General features: G+C 35.2%; 1 protein-coding gene across 1 annotated transcript in view; it reads right to left on the bottom strand.

Moving 5' to 3' along the window:
• Positions 1-26,897, bottom strand: part of KCNT2 (potassium sodium-activated channel subfamily T member 2) — a 240,259-nt gene that overhangs the window by 89,668 nt on the left and 123,694 nt on the right. Inside the window, exons 9-12 of the mRNA XM_063298399.1 lie at positions 19,245-19,425; positions 11,848-12,012; positions 11,095-11,231; positions 3,405-3,468 (exon numbers count right to left, since the gene is read on the bottom strand). Coding sequence (XP_063154469.1) covers positions 3,405-3,468; positions 11,095-11,231; positions 11,848-12,012; positions 19,245-19,425 — 547 coding nt within the window. The remainder of the gene's footprint in view (positions 1-3,404; positions 3,469-11,094; positions 11,232-11,847; positions 12,013-19,244; positions 19,426-26,897) is intronic.

Raw genomic sequence — 26,897 nt, 5'->3', positions numbered from 1 at the left:
AATTTGTGTAAAACACAGTTTGCAGTCACCCTGGCCCTTTAGATTCATGAAGGCCATAAGAGTTACTGAATTTGCAGGTATACAATTGTCCAAGAAACAGTGCCAGTTTACTGATATCACTATCTGAACAATTTTGATTCTGTATCTCCTGGCTCCAAAGCAATCCTACCGATTCTCACCAATCCTCCCAAACTGTATGTACTTATAAAATCTCTCTCACAGGCATTTATTCCATTCATCAAATGATAAGTATATGATCTATAAAAGTATATGCAATAATAAAATTAGTGTTTAAGATTTCATAAATCTCCCCCCCCCAAAAAAAAACCATGAATAGTTACCACTTTGGAAATTATTTAGTTTACTTTTTATGATACTCTAATAATTCTCAGTATACATAATTTGGAAATAAACTAGAAATACTTAATCATTCTCCTTTGGAATCATAGTCACATGTATCTGTGATATCTGTTATCCAGTCCTTTCTGTTTTCCTGATCAGCAGAATGCATACTATATAAATCCAGCTTTGTTATTTCATATAAATAACCAACATCATCATCATTGCCACCATCACTGCCACTGTCTTCATTTAGCCTAAGTTCTAGCATCTAGCCTCTTGATGCAGGATAACACTGAGAAATTGGGTATGTCACTAGTGGAGAACTAAATGAGTTATTTAAAATATGAATGTCTATGCCCTCCTTCAATAAAACTGTCAGGGCAGCTTATAATAAAATAATACAAGCAAAGAATGATAGATATAAAACTAATAGATATCAATTGGATGATACAGCCAAAAGCAGCAGTTAAAGCAACAATAAAATCCAGTGCAGTTGATAAAAGATTATATATAGGGTTTTGGTTAGATTAGGAAGCAAATCACAATAATATGATAACAAGTTTATTGTGAACCTTTTGCTTTGTCTGAGTTATCAATGCTATGACATCATATAGGATCATTTCACCACTAATATTTTTTATTTCTTTCCAAATGGGGGAAACAGACCCTTTCCAATCATGATGGGGTTTTGTGCAACCATGACCTTTTCTTTTGCTTTCATCTATTTTCTTCTGTACTCAACCAAGTGAGAGACAGAAGTATCAAAAGAAGACTAGGGGAGAAAGACGTAATTTATGACCAGCAATTCAGCTGCAGTTCCATTTTCTGGACCTAAGTGCAGAAGTGACATATATAGCAAATAAAGTACCATAAAAAAGGGGAAGCGTTAGTATAAGCAGTGCCGCCACGACAAGGCCCTTCCCCATAGGCACTGGTTATAGGGGAGAAAAAAAAAGATTCAAAAATGATATTTGACTCAAGTGATACAGCAAGGTCTGGTCTTACAATCTTTTCTTATGATGGATGTGGCATATTCCAGGGTTCCTTCCTGTGCAAGCATTACCCAACTCCTACAGAAATTATGACTAGTACAGAAACCATGCATCAATACATTACTAGGGATACAATGGACAAGATCATAGGCCTGGAAATACTACATGCCACTTGGTAATGTATGAAATGTTCAAGTTAAGTAGAATTGTGAAAACCTTCTCAGCAACTTTCTTTATCTGATTCTAACAGGGAAGTCTAGAGTGTTCTCTCATAGCCCACCCAACAAACAGTTAGCAAAGTAGCACTTAGATAATAATAAGGGTATGTGATAGCTATGGCACCCAACAAATTAAATGCTGTTTGCAATTTCAGTAAGATGGCCTCAATCATGAAGAAAGAAAGGCAAGATCTTTTTAAGCTTCTTGTATTCTTGTTACTGCATGTATAATCCAGGTAACGTTGTCAGCATTAAATAGCAGGATAAGCCAGATAGAAATCAGTCATTCGTTCCTCCTACATTCTGAACACTAGGCATGATTTGGAATATGGAGTGCAAGGAATTACAAGAGTAAACATTTCCACACAAGCATCCATGTTGCCAGAAACCTATACAGATGGGTCTGAAAACCTAAATAAACCAGCAGAACGGGAAATGGGGTAAGCGATCAGAATGTTGACGCTACAAATTTGATATAACAGTGGAATTAGTTGAAGAAAGAAGGGTTAAACAGTATAAAAAGAAACCAGGGCAGTGCAGAGCTGATCTCAGAAAATTAATTATTCAGTATAGCAATGATTCAGCTGAATAAACATTACAGGACTATTCAGGCATGGCTACTTTATACTTTAAGACAGATTTCCCCAGATTGGGTGTACTTCAATGTGCAGACTTTGATGTCCAGAATTCCCCAAACATTACTGATACTTAATGCAAATTCTGAGAATTGAAAACTGAAGGACACCCAGGCTGGTGAAACTGGCATTAAGACTGTCACTTCCACAAGTTGATTTTGGATCACAGTAGAGTAAACTCTACAAGATCAGATTGGAATGGAGCATGGTTTCCAAAAACATGCTGTAAATATAGCCTGAACAGTGGTTTTCAAATTATGCTCTGGAGAAACCTAGGATTCTCTGGAAATTTATCAAGGGATTCTCCTGGCAGAACAAGCCTAAAAAACTGCTTAACTATTGCTATTAATATTTGTGCAATGCATAGTACAGGGAAAACTAGACTGTGTTAACATGAAGGTCAGAATATATGTTAGTCTAATCTATATGAGGTGACTATCGTAAATCATGCCTCTGGACTCTTTTTGTTGTTGTTGTTCATTTAAAACATTTATACCCCACTTCTTTTTAAAAATCTCAAGCTAGTTTACAATAAAAAAAATTCAAATGATTAAACAATTAAGTAAAAAAAGATATAAAACATACATTAAAACACTACATATAATATAAAATGAACAATGATACCAAACTTTCTGCAATATGCAGCTCAATAGAAAAAAAACATTATGTAAAATATTTCCTGAAGATTTAAAAAATGGGGAAGAGGAAAAAAAAAAAGGCTTAGGACAAGCAATGACTACTACCTGGATCTTCATTGAATGATTTAGCTATTCTACTGCCCTTGATGGAATTTTTTCACAGTGGGAAGGGTATTAAACCTGGCAATCTAGTTTTAACTCTAACCCTAACTCTAGTCTGCTTACAAGGGAGCAATTATTATTCTAATTACTTTATTGTAAAATTGACTGGACAAAGTCATGATATGCTTTGCTGAAATAGATCCAATTATCACATGTTTAGAAGACAATATACATCTTAATAACATGTCTCCATATATATAGAAGACTTAACAGTATATATAAACAAATCTGTACTTTTATCCAGCTCAAAATAACACATCACTCTACACTGATTATGTGCTGTCTAATCAGTGTTGACTCTTAGTGACCACATAGCTTTTTTTTTATTTCTGACCAATTATCTTAATAATAAAAACACAAAAAAGACACATATAAAACAAATTTATATAGTTAAATATAGATATATATGGAACCTACCGCTGCAGTTCTGTCCACTTCACAACGGCTGCTTAAAATAAAACAGGCCTCTGCATTATCCATCCTAAAAATCAGAGAGATTCCTTTAGGAAAACATTTTTAACACGCCCAGGAAACTTCTAAAAATAGTTTAATTAAGCATTTGTTTTAAATGCAAACTTTAGGCCAAATTAAAGTCATATTTTTTTAAAAGAAAATGCAATCCATATTAAAAGATATATACTTTTGTTAAAAAAAATACATCCGAGAAATATAGCAGAAAATATATGGCATCAAATATAAAAAGAAATTATAAGCTGTATTTTTCTCAGAGGCTCTATAAGTGTGCAATCCCTATATTAGACCAAATCATGTGATGTGCTGTGCATACTCACTTGGCCTCAACCGAAGACAGAGCTTCTTTGGTTATTGTGCCCATTCTCTGCAATGATATTTCTGCCATCCAGAGGAAAATATCAATTTTAAGATCACCTATTCTAGTAACTGGACATCACAGTGTGGATTCTAGCAACTAAGTTTGTAATGTATGTAATAGCATTCTAGATTTTGAGAGAGGAAGGCAAGATTTGTATGTGTGTGTATGTTTGTGTGTGTATACACACACACACACAAACACACACACATGTACAGTATATGTGCAATGGTACTTAAGAAATATGCATAAAGTCACTTTTTTAAAAGGTTATGGCATACAATGCTTGCTCCATTGAACAGAAATTATTTGTTAGTGTTGTTGATTTGGGGCAAATTTGTACTTTTTCTTATATCGCTCCCTCCCTACCTTCATTGCTCATGGGAAGTTGTATACAATACCCTAACAACATGGACATGAACCAGATTTAAACTGATCTGCAAATGTTTAATCCTAAACCACAAGAAGCTTTTAAAATTATTATCACCACTTGAACTTGGTACATGAGCTGCCTGTAAGCCACTGTGGTCATTTCGATAAAGAATTATAGACGGTATATTTACCAGCCTGCTTGCTGTGTTCTGCACCAACTATAGTTCTTTACTCAAAACTATATTTATTTATTTATTTATTTATTTATTACTCAAATTTAGCCACCACCCATCTCCCCCAGAAGAGGGACTCTGGGCGGTATATTTAGATCCACTACAGAAGTCCAGATGCTTTTTACTTATTTAAACTACAATACAAAGGGTTAGGAGTTGTAAGACAATTGACAAGTAAATGAACTGGCAAGTAATGGATTGAACTAAGCAGCAAAGCAAAGTGTTTTGGAAATTACTAGTTTAACAAAGAAATAAAGGAAATAAAGGTATAAAAGAAAAGGGAGACTGAACACAGGAAGTCTTAAATGTTGCTATACTAATACACACAGAATGGGTAGCAGGCAAGATCAGATGGATCATGGCACCAAGGCCATATTCTATAATAGGGATTATAGAAACATGGTGGGATGAATTCCAGCAGTGGAATATATTCTTGATGGGTACACCTTGTTTCAAAGGAAAAGGCAACACAAGAGAAAAGCTGGCATAGATTTGTATGTTAACAATTAACTTCCATGAACAGAAGTCCATTGACCTGATGTGGAAACCAATTAGGTTAAGATAAAAGGGCGATCTGTTAGACCTCTCTTCTTAGGAGTTTACTGCAGACCATGAAACAAGTCAGAAGAAAAAGAGGAAGATTTATTAAATGTTATTAGATTTATTAAAACTGATAATTGAATCCTCAAAAAACCAAGGAAAAGTTGTGATAGGATATTTCAACTATCCAGACATTTATTGAGAGACTAACTCTGACAGAAACAAGTCAGAAAATTTCTTGATTTGTATTGGTGGTAATTTTTCTTTCAAAAGACTGAAGCAGACATTAGAGCATCTGGTGCCTTGGATTTGGTCCTTACTAACAGAGATGCTGACTGAAGATATTAAATTTAAGGAACTTTGGGTGCAAGTAACCATGCTGTTAGAGTTCATGTTTTTAACAAAAAGCCTAGTAAAAACAGTAAAACACAAACTATGGCTAATAGAAAGGACAATTTGAATAAACTAAGATAAATAGTAAGCAAAATGCCATGGGGAAAAACCTTAAAGCCAAAGGTGCTGCAACCAGCTGGGACTTCTTGAAAGAGAAATTAAGAATAGTGCAGTCTTGGACAATATCAACGAGGAAGAAAATTTAGGAGACATTGTCATCCCTTCAAGGTAGGCCAGGTCAGGTCTGGTTGGATCTATATTTTATTGATATTGATCAATTTCAACAGAATCTTGAAAAGCTGAGTTTTCCCCTCCCACCCTCTTATACTCTAATGTTTAGGGAGGACTCAGTCTTAGCTTCTTCTCACCCCTTCTGTTTCTTGGGCTTAAAGTATGATTTGCAATGGTCATCTCTGCCTATATTCAATATCCTAAGGGTATATTTCAGAAGGACCAGGGGATTTAAAGACATTTAAATTAGCTAAAAGATCCTTTACCACAGCCTTCATCTATTTTCTCATGGTCATCTGTTAAGATTTCCTGCTGAGATATACACTAGAATATTGAAGAAACTGGCTGAAGAGCTGTATCAACTATCTTTGAGGAGTCCTGGAGAACTGAAGAGATGCCAGGGGACATCTTTTCTTTTTTAAAGTGCACTCAAGAGAGACAATCCCAGTAACTATAGACCAGTGAGCCTCACCATCAATGCCTGGAAAGATGTTAGAGCAAATAATAAAGCAGGCCATCTATAAGCATCTTGAAAACAATGTTGTGATTGCTAAAAGTCAGCATGGCTTTGTCAAAAATAAGTAGTATGAGACAGACCTCATCTTCCTCTTTGACAAGGTAACTTCTTTAGTGGACAAGGGAGATGCTGTGAATATAAACTCTCAATTTCAGCAAAGTTTCTGACAAGCTTCTACATGTCAGTCTCATTTCTAAAAGCCTTTAGAGCTGGTTTCAGTGTCACTATAGTTAATAAGTAACTTACAGTAAGGTGGATCCAGATTAGCTAGCTAATTTATTTATTCATAAGATTTATATGACCAACCATCTTATAAAAGTTAACCCTGTGTAGCTAACAACCATCAATTCACTACAAAAAAAATTAAAAAGTCTCCCCAACATTTTTTTTTAAAAAACTATCATACTCCCACCAAGGAGTACCAAACTACACTTGTGCTGGGTTCAACTCCAATGCTAGCCCAGCATCTGGAGGAAGAGCCAAGCCTTCACAGCTTTTCAGAAGACTAAGAGGATAGAGACCTGCCAGATCTAAGGGCAGGGCCTGTTCCACAGGGGAGGCACAGCTATGGAAAACAGATGTCCCCTAGATCCCCCCAGGTGACATTGTTTAATAGAGGGGACCTGGAACATGCCATGGGGAAGATACCGTCAGGGAGAGGAAGTCCTGCAAATAATTTGCAGACTGAGGGGTTATCCTACCTTGTTTCATCCACTAGATATCCTATCATTACAATATAAAGCAGAAAGTCATCACAAGCTGTGGAGGCAAACTTAATAGCACTTCCCCCTAGCTCAGGGATGCTGAATCTGAAGCAACTCTACACACACTGCCTTCTTATTGCTCTTTTCTGTGGAATTATCAAATAAGAAATTATCTCTATTACTTTACAAAAAGGAAAGTGATTTAAAATCATCATACTGTTCCTTTTACAAAAGATGAACTTGCACCCCTTACACACTTGGTTTCTCACAGGGGCTAGAGAAAAGTATACAAACTGAGATACTGAGCAACAAATAACAGTTCAGAGTTTTATGTCTTGGTTAATAGTAGCCAAAACATACTAAACACTTCATTTACTAGAAGGGTTACAAAGTAAAGTGACTATAAGATGCTCATTATAAGAGGAGTGAGGCACACTGCTGCTTAGCAACTTCCACTACATTTCTTAAAATATGGTCAATTAAATTCCTATATTTAGGCTACATATTGTTTAAAAAATGAGAAGGGTATATTCAATGACATGATTTGTAAGGAGAAATGTACATTTTAATAGTTGCTTGGCTTTGTGTTTGCTACAGACTAAATAATTAAAGCCCTACATGGCGTGGGACCGGGTTACCTGAGGGACCGCCTCTTCCCCGTATCATCAGCCCGTCCCACCCAGTCATGCAGAGAGGGCATGCTGAGGATCCCGTTGATAAGAGAATTCCATCTGGCGGGGTCCAGGAAGCAGGCCTTCTCTGTAGTGGCCCCTGCCCTCTGGAACATCTTGCCCCTGGAGGTAAGATTAGCCCCATCGCTTTTAGCCTTCCGGAGGAAGTTGAAGACCTGGCTCTGCCACCGGGCTTGGGGCAGGTAGGAGAATCGACATACTTGGGGTTGGCTAGTGCCTTGAAGTGCCCCTCCTACATAATGACTGAAGAGATCATAGCCATCTAGATTTTATGAGCTGGGGTAGTTAAGGAATTGTTTTAGTTTTAGTTTTAATGGGATTTTATTAGAATTTTATTGTATATTTATTAGAATTTTATTGTATATTTATTAGAATTTTATTGTATATTTATTCTGTATTGTAAACCGCCCAGAGTCCCTCCGGTTGGAGGAGATGGGCGGTGACAAATTTGATAAATAAATAAATAAATAAAGCTACAGGTATTATGTTTAAGGGACAGTTTTTAAAAATTCAAGTTCACTATCTAAACTTGATTATCCAGAGAAAATCACAAAATTCTTTTTAACAACATAGGGCTATCCATCCATGTATGTTTATTAGTGATTGATATAATAATATACAGTTAAAACTGGAAATGTTTTGATTTTTTATTTCTGTTTATTTTGGTTTATTTATTAAGTAGCATGCAACATTATTTCCTTTGAAGAGATAATTTCCTGATTATTTTCTATAACATTTTTTTATAACAACCAGAGTCATTGGGAGGTGGGCATCATACACAGTTAATGAGTAAATAAATAAATAATAACTCTTAATAGGAAATCAGACATCTATTTTATAAGAACTAACCATTCAAAATGATTATGTCTCACTCCCATATACTCAAGCAGCTGCAATCCCATAATTACATATCTAGGAGTAAGTTTCACTGAAGACTATTTCACAGTAGAATGTAAATGACTGCACCACAGGGGATTTTGCAACCCCTAAACTTTTGTAAAATCCTGCAAGTCATAGGACAACAAATTTTAACCAAGGTATAAAGTGATACTTAATATGGTAAAAATAAAAGCTATTGCAATATTGTTTTTGGTGTCAAACGAGTTCCTACCTTTATTACACAATGACCTAGTTTTTAAAACTTTAATAATGATTAAAGCAATGGCCAGGCTATTTTTAAAATTAGTTAATGTAGTTAAAACTGAAAATGACTGAAGACTGAAGGTAAAGGTAATTATGGAATTGCTTAATCCATCTGCAACTAAGAGTCTTTCAAATGGTCTCAGTTTTAAGAATTCTTTAAAAACAAAGTGTACCTTCAAGGTTAATAGAGATGAAAATGAGAAATCTGTGAACCAAAAACCCATACCATATATCATAGTCCCACAGTGACTCCAATATTTTATGTTTGGCACTGTCAGGAAATTGACAGGAGGGCAGAGTCCATATTGAAAAAGATGCTGAATGACTAAGTTTTATTGAGTCTCTCCTTTTTTATAACAAGAATCTAGGGGCACAAAGAGGGCTTCAATTAAAGAAAACAACATAGTGAAACTCTAATCAATGCCTGTTCCAGTGGGTTTCAAAGAAGGAGCAGACTTCTAATAAAAATATAGCTTGAAGCCTTGGAAGAGATATAAGATTGCAGTGTAAAGGAAAAATAGTAGATTTCACCAGGGGAAAGAATAAAGTAGGAGGCTGAATGGAAAAGAAAAAGGATAGGGAAAAATGCTTAAATTTTTTTTTAGCTGCCTACCTGTATGTAATCTAAAGACCTTTAAAGAAATTATTTATATAGCCATTTTTTGGTTCATTAATTATATTTCTTGTTTTGAATTAGATACTTATTTTGCAATGAAAGACTTAAAATGAAGGGAAAGGTTTCACATCTATAAATTAATTGTGAATCTCTATTTCTGACAGAATTTGTCAACCTCAATAAGGGGAGACTGACATCTCAAAGGTTTAGGAGACAGATCTAAATGAGCTCTGATCAATCCTGTTCAGAAGTAAATTTCCAAAGCAGTTAAGATAACTGATAAGGAAACACACAAAGAAATGTCTATGATTAAGTACCTGTTTAGCTTATAATTATCAATCAAACTGTTCAGCTTATAATATCAAACAAGAGTCCAGAAAATACTTTGCCCCAAGAATCGTGTAAAATCTATCCCAATTGATGGGCTCCTCTTCTTGTTAAATTATCACTTATATCAATTAAACAGATTTAACCCCTTCAAGTAAAAATCCCACATAATTCATTGTGTCCCTACAAAAGAAGATTATTGATGTGCTCAAGATTACAGACCTCTAAAATTTCTGCTGCTTTTCATTTTAATAACTTAAAAACGCAAATCTTTCACCATAGTAACTTGCATGAAGATCAGAATTAATTTAGAAATCCTTATTCTAGAACTCTTATTGTTACACCTACTACAGCTTATTGCAAAAAAGACAATACAAGGCTAGTAGATGTTATCTTATTTGCTCTTCATTCAATAAAACAGGAACCTATCCTATGTGGGCTGGGAGATGGACCCCAGGATCTTAAGGCTACTTCAAAGTTTGTATCAATATATAAAGATGTTTTTAATGCAAATGTACCTAGCAAATGTATTATACTTATTTAAATATTTATAACATCTATATTATACAAGAACAGATGTGCAGAAAATTGTAACTGATTGTAGTTCACTTCACTATAAAGTTACAGTTGCCCATAAAATGTTCCTAGATTTGTACTTTTCACTAGAATGCTAATTTCTACTAACTTAGCTGAAACATAATCAAGGTATTAAATACAAAAGGAAGAAATAGCAAACAACAAAAGAAATCTTGAACTCATTGAATTAATAACTAGATTTCTAATATTTGAAATTCAAAAGAGTAAATGCCAAACTATAAACAGGAATGAATATCCTAATGATTTAAATGGTTTCTAACACATGCCTTGCATTCTCCCTCTACTTCTTATATATGGAAATCAGAATTACAAATACGAAGCACAAATTACTTAGCTCTTTATTTTTGTTTTAATATACCAAAAAGAAAGGAGACAAAAGGGAGAACCAAGAATACCATGTTACGTTGCATATGAGAAATAATTTAACCTAGTTTTTTAGCAAAATCATGATCACATGGAATAATGATAATCAGGCTTTCCATTATCTTGATAAAGAGCTAAAAGTGAATATACAGTATATCAGTGATCCAAAGTTGTAAATCTGAAGGCACCCTATCTTTTCAATACTGCAATTGCTCCCTGTGCTCAATAAATACTTAATATAATGATAAATTCCAAACTTCAGGTACATATTTCAAAAGTGCATTGACATGTTTAAATCCTACTGATCTTCGTAATATCATATTATCAAACCCTGTCCCTGACTGTAACCAAAAAGAGGTAACAGTAGGGGTAAATTTCCTCTTACCTATTTAATACTTCCAAAATGATGCTAATAGCCAGCCCTTTTTAAACGTTCTCTGGGATGTCCAGTAAATGTGAAAAAGAGTCTTCTGTCAAATTAGTTTTATGTTAAGATCATAAGACACATGAATATTCTTTTAAGATCCTTATCCATTGGTTTGGTACCTACTTAGCTCTCAGGAGGTCTTGATCCTTCAGAGCTGAACCTTGCAAGTAGATAACCCTTTGGGACCACATTGGAATTTGAAGTACTCTTCGAACCTGAACATCCATCTCAGTGGGACACAATATAACCACATAGTAGTCCTATAAAAATGCATGTTGGAAGAAAGAAAAAGAACAAGAAAAAATGTTATATGGTTATATTTCATGGATAATTGTTCTATTTAATATTTATTTTGGAAAAATTGAGGGTTGAGAGAAGGATAGTTGAAGGGTAACTTATTTTTAACTTTTTATTTTTCTAAAGAAAAAAGAAAAAAATGCTCCTGCTATTTATTTCAGTAGTGATTTTACTGACGCCAAAGTTGCTCTGCCAGATATCAATGTGTAATGCTTAGCCTCATGCAGAGTTGAGTTTAAATCACTTCCTCTGGCAAAAAATCTTAAGCATTACACACACTGAAAAGGAATCTGTGTTCGACAGCAGAAAATGTAAGCTTTAGAGGTTACTACAAAAATCTTATTCATCATAAAAAAAATCTCAGGATTGGCACTAAAGAAACTACATGAATATAGTAAAAAGAAGTGCTAGATGTTTTATACTCCTTTAATAAATTTTAAAATGAGTTAAATTTTACAGATATAAGTAGGTGACCATGACTCTGTTAAGATGAATATTTCAGTCATATGTGAAATAAAAATTTTAGGAGATGGTCCGCAAAATATTTCTGCCTGAATTAAAATGATCTGTTTGACTTACCTGGAGCCTAGGATGAGCATAGAACTCATTCAGAAAATCCATAAGCAGGTCAATCTTAAGAGAACTGACACACAAAACAACATGTTTCTCGGTCTGAGCTCTATGTCGGCTATAATTTCCACCTGATTTTTGTCTTTCCATCCACAAATAAGCCAGTTGCTCAAACTGCAATAAAATAAAAGGTAAAAAAAATGACACATTTATTTGAACACAGATGAAGTATGTTTCAAGGCCTCAAGAAGTCAGCTGAGGAGATGGTGACAAACCATGTAGTTCAATTGTCTGGATATCTGTTTGTATTGATTTAAATCTAAAATGGCTCATAGCAATATCTCACATACAGAATATATAACAATTAAACTAGGAAGGGTAAACTGGCAATTCCAGTAATACACATTTCAGGAAACCACACTTGAAAATATACAGTTTTATATTTTTCTTATTTATGTTTTATGGTAAACCACCCAGAGTCCCTTTTGGGAGATGGGCGATGATAAATTCGATAAATAAATAAATACATCCTGAGCGTATTAGCATATTACATATACCTCCTCGTTAGCTGGGTGTGGGCAACAGTATTTTGGCTTTCCTGGTCATTTCTAGAGTATAAATCTTACCTTGCACAGCACAACATGAAAATCAACTGGGCTTTGGTTGTATTTTTGGCATATTAGCTAACACGTGCTCAAACTGACCAACACTATCCTTATCATTAGCTGAAATGTTACATGACAAAGATATATCTAACATTGGCACCCTAATCTACTCTCTCTTACTAAATACTGTAACATTATATGAATGTCTCAATTAATCAAAGCTATGATGGGTGGCAGAGGTCATTATTTATGGGCTCATCTGGTGATGACCATGATATGGAAAAATTGTTATTTGGATTGTAAGAGGACCAACTAGTGAAAAGCATAAATAAAATGAAATGAAGAGAAAGGGGAAGAATGTAATAGATCTGAATGGTGAATTGAACTAGTAGGAGGGAGTTGATGAAGGTGGAGGTTTAATTATGTATGAAAGGATTAAAATGTATATCACATAGTATGAATTGATGTCACTGAGACTGTTGCAAATGTAGGTGAAAGTAGAAATGCATACATCATATTCCTATGTTAAATTTCAATGAATGATGGTGATAGAAAAATTAGAGATGAGGTATGGTTTGAATTTATGGTTTTAGTATATGTCTCTTCATGCATATACATTGTAATGGAACTAATCTAAATGTATGATTGATTTGATTGTTAGATTGAGAGAATTAGTGAAGGATAGAAAGCTGATGAAAGGTTCTAAATGTGGGACAGACTAGATTTTGGTATGTCAAGGATATGGAGAAAAGGGAACAAGTGAAAAAAATAATAATGGAAGTAGAATAACTAAAGAAAGAGGTAGTACAAATTATGAAGTATTAAAAGATAGATTAATCTAACAGAATGAATGGAAAATGTAGTAGTAATAGTAATACTTTATTGATTAGCCATTAGTCCATATCAGAATACAAAATATAAAACACAGAACAGTAATAAGACCATATGTTAAAAATAGAATAAAAGAAATAAGTAAAAGAAAATGCAAATCATATTTCTGTGTCACCTCTACTGTCTTCCCCAATCAGATCCACATATGTAGTTCTCAACTGTACTGTTTTGTTCAAATACAGGGCCATATTATATGCAATTTTTGGATTCTGACCATACATGAAATACGTTGTTTTAATATAAGGACCCCAATAGGCCGTTCAACTAATATGTGGTCCAAGATATTGATCTCTCTCTTTCTTATACAATTGACATTCAAATAATATACTGTATATGTAATGTCTTCTATCTCGGGGGCTCTGCAAATACAAGTATGTTCATTACAAGGGGCTTGGTTAAACCTTCCGCATTTAAGCATTGTGTCCAGCTGCTCAAATCTTGCTCAAGTAAATACCCCCCTTAAACATTTGGGCATTTCTGTGCTTAAATATTTCACAATTTTGAAGGTACATTTATAGTGGCTCATCCATTTCAATGTGCCAGCCTTACTAAGGGTGGCTATATGTCCCTCTGAGCTTCGATATCCAAAATTTTTCATGCAACAATTTTTTAAACTTGTTTTCCAGAGACAGTTGGACAAGAAACAGGGAGACCATAGCTCCTGATATAATTTGTCAGTTGTACAATCCAAGAGATCTCTAACTGAGATTTTGTCTGTTCTATCAGACACAGCTTTGGAAGTCTGGCAGTTTGCATAACACTTATTTTGCACCAGTATTAATATGCCCTGATTTTAGATAAAGAACAAATTGAATAAATTCCCAATTCAGCTCTAACTGCAGCAGCTGAGGTCCTTTTATCCACACCCAACATACTTCTCAGATGCTGTGATTGTGTCTGTTCTAATAATGGTGCGTGTTTTTAGTCCCAAATTTCAGCTCCATATAAGAGCACAGGGGTAACCTTGGCCTTATGTATTTTCATAATTGGGGCTGAGGAACCTGGATAGTTGTGATTTATTAATGTAAGCAGTAAATTCGCACGTGCCCTCACTCTGAGTGAGCTCCTTTGATGATAAGGGAGCCAAGATCCAGTCTCACAGAAGGCTACCCCTAAATAAGGAAAGATGGCGCCTACTGTCATAGTAATTCTCTAGGGGCCACGGTGGCTCACTGGTTAAGATGCTGAGTCAGAGGCCCATTAAGGTCAGTAGCTCAGCAGTTTGAAACCCAAGAGCGCAAGCTGCATGATGGAGTGAGCTCCCGTCAATTTGTCCCAGCTCCTGCTAACCTAGCAGTTCGAAAGCATGCAAATGCAAGTAGATGAATAGGTACCACTTTGATGGGAAAATACCAGGGACATGAAATGAGCCCCATTTGGGCATCCCCCAGGAAAAGGTGACGTCACCAGCAAATCCTTTCAGTACAGAAGTGCCTTGGTAGGTGCTTCTGACACACACACACACACACAAAGTAATTCTCTGATTATTAATAAATCAAAGTAAAAAATCATGGTTTTCAGAAAGCGACACCACCGCCATAGATGGCTATTAGATGGTGAGCCAATAGAATGGAAAATGGATGCAAGATGTTCAGGAAGCTGCATGAAACAGACTGAAAAGAATTAAATTACTGAATACCACAGAAGTGTGTGGAGTTGTGGAAACAGAAATATGAAAAGGACTCTTGGTGTAATGATGAAATGACTAGTACACAGAAAAATAGTTGTAAACAATGTACTCAAAGAGAGTAAGTAATGGTTAAGGTTAAAGAAGCATAGAAAATGCACAGCAATTTTGACAGAATTTTTAATCAATGTTTTGAAAGTGTTAAGAAGTGTTTGGCAGAATTCTGATTTTGAAGGGTATGATAGATGCAATGCAGCTTTCTCCTGGGCAGGGTTCCTGAGACAAGGTATTTTGCTCTTCAGCAAGTTTTTGAGGTATGTATGAATGTGGTCAAGTTTATTGTATGTTTGCTGTTCTTTTTTTTTTTAAGTGAACTAGACAACCCAAGACCCGTTGAGATTTTGGACAGATTCTTTAACTTAGCCCATTTGAGGTATGTTGATTCAAAAAACTGTTGCCCTATGATGCACCATTTCAACCAATTGAAGGTTGTGAGGTGAAAGGTCCCCTGTGCAAGCACTGAGTCATGTCTGACCCTTTGGGGGGGTGCCACTTTTGCAACGTTTTCTTGGCAGACTATAGCGGGGTGGTTTGCCATTGCCTTCCCCAGTCGTCACCTTTCCCGGCAAGCTGGGTACTCATTTTACCGACCCCGGAAGGATGGAAGGCTGAGTCAACCTGAGCCGGCTACCCAAGAATCCAGCTTCTGCTGGGATCCAACTCGGATCGTAGGGAGAGTTTTAGGTTGCAATACTGCTGCCTACCACTCTGCGCCACATGAGGCCCTGAAGGTTACAGGCAGACAAACACTGTGAGTTTTAGTAATATATAGATGGCTCAATTTTAAGCACAGAGTATGACAAGGATATGCAATGTCTCCTTGGTTGTTTAATATAGTTATAGACATATTATAAGAAATGCAATTAGAAGTCAGGATGTGAATATGTATGTACTTTTGCACAGAGATTATGTCATACCGTTGACTAGAACCTGAACGATTTGCAGTAAAGTTTGAAAGGAGAAGGATTTGAAAATTAATGTATCAAAGACCAAGGAAGTTGTTTCTGACAGAGGAAATAAAATAATTGCAAGTTATATATAAATAGCGAAAATGCAGAGCACATGTAGATGAACCAGTGTGGCTTGGTAGTATGTTTACTAAAGATGATAAAACAGATTGAGAAATTTAAGAACTACAAATACTGGTAGAAACAGAGTGGGTAATATTGTGGGCTGGTGTGAGGAATGAATATTTATTGAAAGAAGCTAAAGTGTATAAGGGTATGCTTCTGCCCACTTCATTATCTAAGAGTGAGAATTGGCTATGCCAGAAAAAACATAAAAATAAGTGGAATCCAGTGGAAATGGAGTACTTAAGAAATATGTGTGGTACTACAAGAAGAGGATTAAAAATGAATAAATGATTAATGGAATGAGATTTTTTTAGACTAAAGTGAGTGACTAATAGGAAGGAAGTATAATAGCATGGTTTGATCATAAAAGCAAAGTGAGTATGAATAGACTCACCAAACAAAAATATGAAGGGTGAAATAGATCAAGAGGAAGGAGAAAGCCAAGAAAAGTTTGTATGGAATTCATGAGATCCTCACAAAGAGAGAGATGAGAAGTTTAAAGAACAAAAGGAAGTATATGATTTGGTGTAGGGATATGATGGAAGGATGGTTTGCAGAAATACAAAGGTATGGAATAGTACAGTATATGGTGTTGAGCTAAACTAGATTTAGCTATGTTTTCTTCTGTTATCCCTTCAATCTACTTTGTCTACTATTCCTTCTTCTTCTTCTTCTTCTTCTTCTTCTTCTTCTTCTTCTTCTTCTTCTTCTTCTTCTTCTATGCTTTACAAAATGGTGCTTACTATTAAAGAGGTATGAAGGTTGTGTGGGTATGTTAGAGTGCACACATGCAAGAAATCGAGCGGTAAATCTCTATTATAGTACTAGTCTAATTTGGCTGGGAACATAATTATCACTTGCTACACCAAAAATTCTTTTGAAAGCAAGCCCATGAGAAAGAACACTCTATACATTCTGATAAGCCAGCCCTGAGAAAGCTAGGGAGTTCTGATATGTCTACTGTAAATAGGAATATTTATTCATATGATTCCCCACCTTCAGTCTGGAGTAGTATATAGGAGCATCTTAACATAGGTTTCTGAATGGGTAGACCAGTCTTTATAGGATATCTATGTTGTGAAGCATGTCGACTATGAATAATAATTTTGCTTCAAGGTCTTCCTCTGCATGCATTTCAAAGGGAAAACTAAAGTACTATAAAAATCTGATAAAATTTTAATCAGATTGCCATGTATCATGTTGTTGGCTCAGACCAGTGACAGCGAACCTTTTGGGCTTGGCATGTCTAAAATTCGGAAAATGCCTAACTTGTCTCTGCTGGTGTGTCGTGCCACGCCTCCGAACAAAAGAGAAACAATTCCCCTGTATGGGGGAGTCCCCCGTATGAGGGAGATGAGTGGTGATAAAAATATGATATGATTCTTAACCTATTCATTTATTTTAAAAAAATACAATCCAATTCTGGGCAGCCAAAAGGGCAGAGATGGTGGGAGGAAATAGGTGGGTGGGAGGAGTTGCAGTGCCTTTTGTTGTTGTAGGGTGTTGGTGAATGCTGGTGTGTCACCCAAAATGTTGTGGCATGTCACCTTTGACATGCGTGTCATAGGTTCTCCATCACTGGCTTAGACCATGTTAACTAGCTGAGAAATTACACAGGGCCAGTAATTTAAGTTTACCAATAAGGCAGTTATATAAGCAAATATCAGAAATAAACATATACTGTGACCATTGAAGCAAAATATCCCAATATGGGTTTTAAAATGCAAAACGTCTTAGAAGGAACTCTGCATCTATGCATATTTTCTCCAGAGAGACACATTATCTATGTATATTCTCATTGGAGAGACATACTTAATCTCTTACCAAATCTTAATAAATTTACCTTGAATGCACAGCTTTTCCCTTTTTTCTCCACCTAAGATTATATGGAAATGATTCGACTACATGTAAGCAAAGAATTGTAGTTGGGTATATTATGGAGCAAGGACTAAATCAATCTTGAAAATCATTATCATCTTCCTAAACAACAAATAAATAGATGATGTTGAATGATTAAATTTTTCCCATTATTTATTATTCATTATTTATTATTCCACATAAACCATTACAGCCTGATTATACTTGTAGGGAATAATTTAATCTGTTTTTCAAACAATGGGTGGAGAAATTTAATCATTTAACTTAAGCCTATAGGCAGAACAAGTGACCTTTCAGACTACAGAAAACAGAATTCTGGGAACAGATCTTTTTGTAAATACAAATGGATCAGTGAATGTGGAAAATCAGAAGTGGAGTCACACTAACTTCGAAAGAATGAAGTCTTTAGCTTTACTGATGTAATAGAAATTCCTATTAGTAGATCCATGAGTCTGTCAATAAATAAACTTTGTCAATAAATATCTGTCTTTCAGTTACACATCACTTTTGTTTTACATGCTGGATAGCGGACTAACAAGGTCTGGACCATGACTTTAGACATGAACGAGGGGTTCAGTTATTCCCTCCTTTGGGATTTCACAGCAAGTTCACCTGAGATAAGTAGAGTTGCTTTAGGATTTTGTTCAATCTGCATTTTTAAATGTGAATCATACTACTTACATTTTACTTTAATCATGGAGTAAAATTTGCAGATAAAATGGCTGTTATTACTAATTGTGTGCCACCTAAACTCCATTTGGAAATTTAGTAAGTCTGCATGTGGACAACTAAGCATGGAAATGAATTCTGGTTTGCAAGAGATCAATCCCAGTACTTCGTGCATGTATGAAATACACAGGCCTGGTTTCAAATTCAAAGTTTTTATACATGCATTATCTTCTTCTTTGGTTTCCTTAGCCAGTCTATTACAATTAAAAAAAAAACACTGACTTCATAGTCAAATTCTAAAAAAAACTGAGTATTAAATATAGGTAAATTTTACAATTTATTCCTAAACCAAAGTCTAGCTTCTAGTTTCTTAAATTCTAGATTTTTACCCCATTATTATGAAATGTATTTTATATATACAGTCATGTATGCTAATGCTGTATTGCAAGTAGAGAACAAGGAAATCATTTTATATATAAATAACAAAAGAAGATACAGTTTTGAAATGATGATGTAAAACACAAGTGTAGTCATTACAAAATATTCAAAATTAAAACTCTGTTATTCTAAGTCTTTTTTTAATGAGAAAATAATATTGTTTACCTGTATTGGTAATACTACAAGGGCAACACAGATCATAATGACAACCAGCAATTTGGAAGGCCAGATCTTGGGAGTAACATCCCCAAAGCCTACAGTGGAAAACGTCACTATGCAGAAATAGAGGGAGTCAAAGAGAGTCAGCTTGTTTCCTGCTCGTTCCAGATGCTGAATTCCACAAATACTATATAAAGAAAAGAATTAATAAAAACAAAAACAACGCCTGTAACTAGATGGGTTAATGCATGACAATTCTGCTTGGTCAGGGGATTAATTATCTAATATCCACATTTGCATTAATGTAAAAAAAGTATAGTTTTGCATTTCACAAAAGTCTGCATATTTCAGAATTAATGAGCCCACATTATCCTTTATCTCAAACACTGAGAAATATACGAGACCTGATTATTAGAGTGAATGTAACAAGAGAAAAAAAATGCACTTTTTCATTTGAAAACACTAACCTTTTTATTGTGAACCTCCCAGTGTGGGGGAGATGGGCGGTGATAAAAATATGATAAATAAAAATAAATAACTTCAGATGATACATGTATGATGTTTCGCTTTAAAAAGCCATACCATTATGTTCACTAAGTGATCATAAAGTTGCTTTTCTGGAAAGAATCATAAAATTATACTCCTTCCTATTGTAGAACATATAATAGGAAAGAGTATAATTTCTATATAGAAACCCTTGAGCAACTTCAGGTAAAGAACCTTAGATATCATAGCAGCAGGTAGAAGAAGACAGTTGAACTGAGATTTTAGAGCATTCAACTATACTCAACATATAGTCTCAAATACTAAATACTCCTGGGCAGTATTTAGAGACAGTGTGTTAAAATATGCTGCATGCATGAATATATCACTGTTCCATCCTAATCCCAGGTCTGCTACAAGTTCAGTTAATGAAAGTCTGAACCCGCTAAAAGGCTTGTATTTGTAGTTATACTGTGCTGCACAATTTAATGAAGTAATTTTGTACATAAACCAAGCTTGGATACTACAGTGCAAATCACCTCTTTTGTTATTTTCCTCAACAATATTCATTTATATTGCATTCTGCCATTTCTTGTCTTGGCCATTCAGACATCCCATCTTACTCAAAACTGTCCTTTCTGCAACTTGAATGAGTCATGGCTGAAGCCATCAATGATTTCTTGCTTGAACATCCCACGACAATCTATATTTTTAGAGTTACAGTTTAGAAAAAAAAGTTGCTATCAATAAATTGGACAACCTGTTGATATGAAAGATATGAGAAATCCCATAGAAAGTAATATTCTGAAGAAGTTCTGAAGCAATGTTTAACAGCCTTATGATTGAATACACAGATCAGGCTTTGTTTAAAGAACTCTCTTGAGCAGACTTAGAATGAATCACTTTGAAGAGTACCTAAGGGAACTCAATCTTTTGACACAATAAAGGCAGTCACATGTGGAGAAAACAAACAGATATGTTCCACTTGATCATTTCCCAAATGGTCCTATGCAGTATGCTAAACTTAGTGGCATGGAACCCTGCTTGGAATTTCTCATTGCTGAAAATAACAGCTTTCCATATATAATTAAAATTGTTTTCTTATTTAATAAACCCTTCTCCATCTTTATTATTAAACAATAACAATTCTTTTTAATTCTATTGATTATAATAATGTTGTTATTAATTATAATAAAAATAATTCTATAAATTATATAGAATTATTCTTTATTATTAAAATTATAAATTATTCTTTAATACGTTCTTCAGCAGGGTGTGGAAGATCTCTGTGTTATGACAGGGAAAGAATGATCTTTAGCTGCTCAGTGGATGGTGTCTGAAATGCCTGGGCCTGGAATGGAGTATTTTCAAGGATCCTAAACCCTTTTTACCCCTTGCAATAACTAGGTAGCAATTTAGAAATTATGCACATACTGAAAATGATTTACTCAGAGTTGCCTTTCAAAACAATGTTTTTACAAGTGGCTTACAATCAATGTCATATAAGCATTTTAAAATAAGTATCTAAGAACAGCAGCACAAAATAGCACCTAAACTTGCCCTATTACAAGAAGTCCCCAACCATTTTGGCCAGTGGGCAGTGTGGAGTTTTGAGAATGCATTTTAGGTGCCATGGGAAGAGAGTCATGAAATATCAACTATGATGCCATAACCAATCACAAAGCAAGTCAGGTGGCATAGATACTGGAAGAAGGTAAGGGAGTTGCGTGTGAGCATACTGATGTATGTGGTACTATCCTGGGGGGAGCCTAGGTATACAATTATAATAAATCAGTCAAAAGAATCAAAAGAGCTGCTAGACCACAAAAATCTAAAACACCAGAAATAAGAATAAATAGAAAACCCTAGCAAACTGGGAAGGATCTGGATGGCAATCAGGCTGGCCAAACCGCAGATCCGTGTTTTGTGAGCATCAAACCTCTTCAATAAGCTATACCAATAAAGACGTGGTCTGTGTTGCTATTATTACTATTTTAAAAAATGTTGCATATGTTTTGCATGCTTTTACCCTCGTCTCTTCCTGCCTCCCCTAGTTTCATTTGATACTGCCTGTGCTATGATGGCTAATATTTTACTAAAAAGACATGAAAAATACCTTACACCCTCTTAATTTCCATGAATATTTATATTTTGAAGGACAAAATTTGAATAATTGTGTCCTTTATTAAGAAAAACTTTGTCTCTTAATAAAGGACAAAATTATTATAAGCTACAGTGAAATAACAGAAAGCTGGATGAAAAAGGGAATGGATGAAAAAGGGAATAATCCTAATGTCTACAACTGGTCACACTTAGTACTGTCTGAACTTTGGAATACTGAGTCATTGTTTGCTGGATTTTTGATTTACAGTAGTTCCCGTAAAAAAAAGAAAATTTGCATTTCATGTTTATGCTAAAACCCATGCCAAGTATGCATTTCCTGAACATAAGGTTAAAGTTTGCCTAGAAAGCTGGGCAAATCATGGCACAGGGAAGAGCAGCAAAACTTTCCTCATGTTTAGAAAAGGTTGTTTTACTTCTGATAGAACCCACAGAGCTTGGCTTCCTCTGTGTAGCACTAACCATAGGATTGGGTTTTGGTAGAGATATGTGGGGGCATATGATTCATGCCTTTCTGAACAGCTGATGGAGAATAGTTCTTCATCTGACTCATTAGATGTAAGAAATACACCTTTCTGTGCTGTATTCTCATTGTGGAATTCCTCTTGCACAAGATCCATTTAATTTCTGTCTCTGAACACTTTTAGGAGTTGACTAAAGTTCTGTTTGTTCATTTCAGAATGCTAAATGCTCAGTGGCTAACTTAAAATGACTGTCTTGTTACTTCTCACCCCTCATTATAGTACTTGGAAAGTGATTTCCTTACAGCTGCAGTTATTCACAGCCTCTTACCTAACAATAGCATTGATTTTTAAAAAGGGTGTTCTTCAAAGGTAAAACTATCTGTGGAAGCTCTCAAAACTGAAAAGATACATTAAAGTTACAGTGGGAGGCACAACTTAACAGCAATTTCTCTTTCATCCCATTTAATTCTCCATGGTCAGCTCTCCAAGTTTGAAATTTCTAAAATTATGGAAAGACATAATATTGTAGAATGTTCTATAGCCTAATATGGGACAGAAGATGTTCTTATAAAAAGAACATTCATGGTGTTTTACAAGCACTCAAATCTTACAATTCTGGAGAAATTGTATAAGGTAAAGGACATCTCTGACAGTCTTCACTGTGATTGTTCATTAACTTTCCAGCCTTAGGGACTATTTTACTATGACTCATCCAGGAAGAAATCTTCAAAGTGCCAGGCTGCTACCTTGTTTTTGCTTGGATTTTGTTGTTTATTGTATAATAACCATCATAATAATATGATTTTAATATTGATTTATTTTAGTACTGACTTAACATTTCAAACTGATATAAGATATTCCAATATGCAGATATATATTGATTTTTTTGAAACTTTTAAAACTATTGTTTTAATGTTTCTAAATTTCCTTTTTCTATCTTTTTATTCTTTTCTTGTTTTTTCTTTGGACTTGTAAAATTAATGCATTAACAAATTAGGGAAAAAACACAAACATGACAAAGGAATACTTAAGCTTCTTGGAATGCAATTCCCACAGAGAGGCAGCAAATAATACAGTAAACAACTACAGCATAATATTATTTTCAGATCAAAGAAGGCAAGCTAATGGTTATTTAGTAAAACTCCAAAATACAGTTACACTGCACAATATGAATGGGACAGAAATATAATTTTATTATGTTTAATTGAACAACAACATTGCATGCACAAAAAAATGAATAAGCAACAACAAAAAAATCATACTCTTTAAAAAAAAACCTTTCATCTGATATGACATAATATATTGCTCTTTGTGAGTGAACTACAGTTATCCCACTTGTATCTTCATCTGTAGCTGATTCTAAATTTTGATATACCAGCCATTCCTACTTTTTGCTTCTCTGTACCTTTTGGCAAGGTCAGAGGATTTAGCTACACACATACCACAAGGTTGTTGTTGTTGTTTTTAGGAGATAAACATGGAAGAAGCTTAAAATACAACCCAAGTAGCAATACATGATGCTTTCCTATGACTGCATCTCACGACATGTACAATATGAAGAAATACTGTGGAGAGAGGAAATAAACCCCTAATAATAGCATTTGTTAGGGGAAAAAACAGCTTTATTATCTTGGGGTTGGTGGGACTAACTTCATCATCTTCAGATTTCATGACATACAGAGAATTTGCCATTTTGCTACTCAAGTATCTGGATGTATCTGTTTTGGAACTTTAATTGCCAAAACATTTGCAAATAATTCTATTCCCAATCCTAAATATTTAGGAAGATCTATGGCCTTACAAAGCCAATATAGAAATGTTAAAACACTGACACCATTTAGAAGACGACAACCAGCAGCAAGATGGATAGACTCAGTTACAGTGGCGATGAGTACACCATTGGAAGACCTGAAAGACCAGGTTAGGGACAGATCATAATGGAAAAAGTCTATCTAGGTGGTCACTAAGAGCTAACAATGACTTGATGGCACATAAACAATTTGCTAATTTTTAGCCCTGCACAGGCACAGCAAAACAAAAGCACTACTGTAAACATCTAAATTTAGGTACTCTGATACTATAAAATGGAGTTGGAAGACAATGTTGTTAGAGAGCAAAGCTCTGTTCTGGTACTACTTTTATTTCAGTGTACATTTGCCAAAGAAAAAGGGCTGTAGAAATCAAAACTATTAGCTGGAATCTTCCTACATGCATTATCTTGCTTCTGTTCACTCGGTGTATTCTCCTATTCTAACCAAAGGACAGGTTTCTACCTGCCTATCCTGCTGCTTTATTTGAAAAACCAGAGACATAAATTGGATTCTATGTGTCACTGAGATCTAAAACTATTAAGAAATTGCAGTTTACGTGACTGCCTAACTAATGATTCTTGAAAGCGTAATACATGTCTTCAATATCGTTCTGTGGTTCTACCAGCAGTAGAAAGCACTAAGCAAGAGCAAGAGGACAAAGTAATTGTACTTACTACTACTTTTAAGACAAGTTATTGAGGATGTGCTATTTTTAGATATACCCTAATGAAAAGGGCATATAGAAGCAGTCTATATAGCTGGTTTAAAAAACAAAAGCACTCTTTCTCCAACTATGTCAAGCCCCTTTGGCAGTTCACAATCAAGAAAGCAAGATTTTCTATTATTCAGAAGATACAGGTTTATTGCAATGAGCAAAGGGTTAGGTTACAGAACCCTGAGAATTGTCTGTGCATGTCTTGGCCCTTTTTTCATCAGTGAGTACATTAAACAGGTTTTTTTTTTATTGCCTTTGATCTTTCTTCTAAAAGTGTGCTGGTTTTATGGGGAGGATACTAATTGCCTAGCTGATACCACAAAAATGTCGAACTATTCATCTTCAATAATATTTTGGAAATGTCCCTAAGGTCAAAAAATTCCACCACAAAAATGTAAGTTTAATAGGCTGTTCAGTGTTATAATTATGAACAATAAGGAAGAGGTTATACATACATACATACATACATACATGTGCCTAGTCCTATTTTCTGAATCGCATTCAAAGGTCTTAACACTAGTCTACTTTCTGCTAATTTAATTGGCAAGGAATTCAGTCCAATGCTGTGTTCAATTTCTTCATTGATGGGACCTGTCGTGGAAATCATGTTTTTCTTTTAGGCAAATTTATGAAGTAGAAGTGATCCTTCCCCACCTTAAATCTCTTGTGTTGGAATCTACATTGCTCTTCCATTCACATGAGGAAGAGATAATTTCTGTCAGCTCTATCAACAAAATCCATGGTATTCCTGAGAATTTCCCTACTTGTAAACTGCTAACATTAGAGGGCACAGGTACACACAGAGATGAGAACACAGAAAATCATAATTTTGACTTAAGAAAAGTCTTACGTTTACGTGAGTGAAGTTAGAATGCAGCTCTTAGCAAAGACTTAATGAGCAGTGTGCAAATATATGGTTTATTTGTCAGGCTTGGCTCTTCTTCAGCATGCAATTATATAGAAATAAAAAAGGCACAATGGAGCACTGATGGCAACACTTTCTCTACAAGCTCACTTAAACTGTTCCCACACTTTGGAATGTAACAGGTAATCATTTGTGAGAAAGACATACTGTGTGAGTAAGCTCTCTTGACATTTGCAAACTGGTTTTGTATTGTAGTCTGCAGAGCATAGAATGGAAGCCTCTAATACTGAATTCTACAGCCTATCCAGAATGCTGGGCATTCGCTTATTGATTATGTTTCTAAGCTACACAGGAATATAAAAGCTGTCTTATTGTATGCCAGACACTGAAGTCCATCTACAGAAGACTTTATCAGCCCTATTTAGAACTTTGAACTTGCAAAACAGGTTATTTACCATTAAGCTATAGCACTTGCACCTGTTACCTAGCAATACTTGAAAAATGTCACCATATTTATCTGTTGAATTGTGTTGTAAACATAAATGTTAACAATTTCTCGCTAAATCCATGTGTCTTGCCAATAAATCATATGTTACATTCATTAATTCCTCCTAACCCAACACTTAAAGACCAGCTGAATTCTAGCATTGCCTATATATACTGATAAGCTTTTTCTTACTCCATTATCGGGCTTTGGTGATGTTTTGTTTTGTTTTTGGTGTGTGTGTGCCTTCGAGTCAGTTTTTGACTCCTTGTGACTGCCTGGACTAGTCCCTTCAGTTTTCTTGGCAAGATTTCAGAAGTTGTTTGCCACTGCCTCCTTCCTAGGGCTGAGAGAGAGTGATGGGCCCTAGCTCACCCAGCTGGCTTTGTGCCTAAGGTGGGACTAGAACTCACCCTCTCCTGGTTTCTAGCCTAGCGCCTTAACTCACTAACCCAAACTGGCTCTCATTATGATTTTTAGGGGACTTAAAATGAAGAAGTTTACTGCTGTACATTATGGTTTTCATGTTTGACATCCAGTGACTGTGCAAGGCTGCCTAACCTCTGGGAAGCAAGGGTCGAGATGCTTGGCAAGCAAAGCAGAACCTACTTGCTAAGACACTAGATCAGGTACAATTAAATGAGTCTCTAGCCCTCCAATGTCATTCTTATATTTCTTCTTGGGAGTAGACAAATGACTCCCAGATTTATGAGTAG

The sequence above is a fragment of the Candoia aspera genome, chromosome 3 (assembly GCF_035149785.1).
Source record: "Candoia aspera isolate rCanAsp1 chromosome 3, rCanAsp1.hap2, whole genome shotgun sequence".
In the NCBI taxonomy this organism is placed as follows: Eukaryota; Metazoa; Chordata; class Lepidosauria; order Squamata; family Boidae; genus Candoia; species Candoia aspera.
This window is presented reverse-complemented; position numbering and strand designations above follow the sequence as displayed.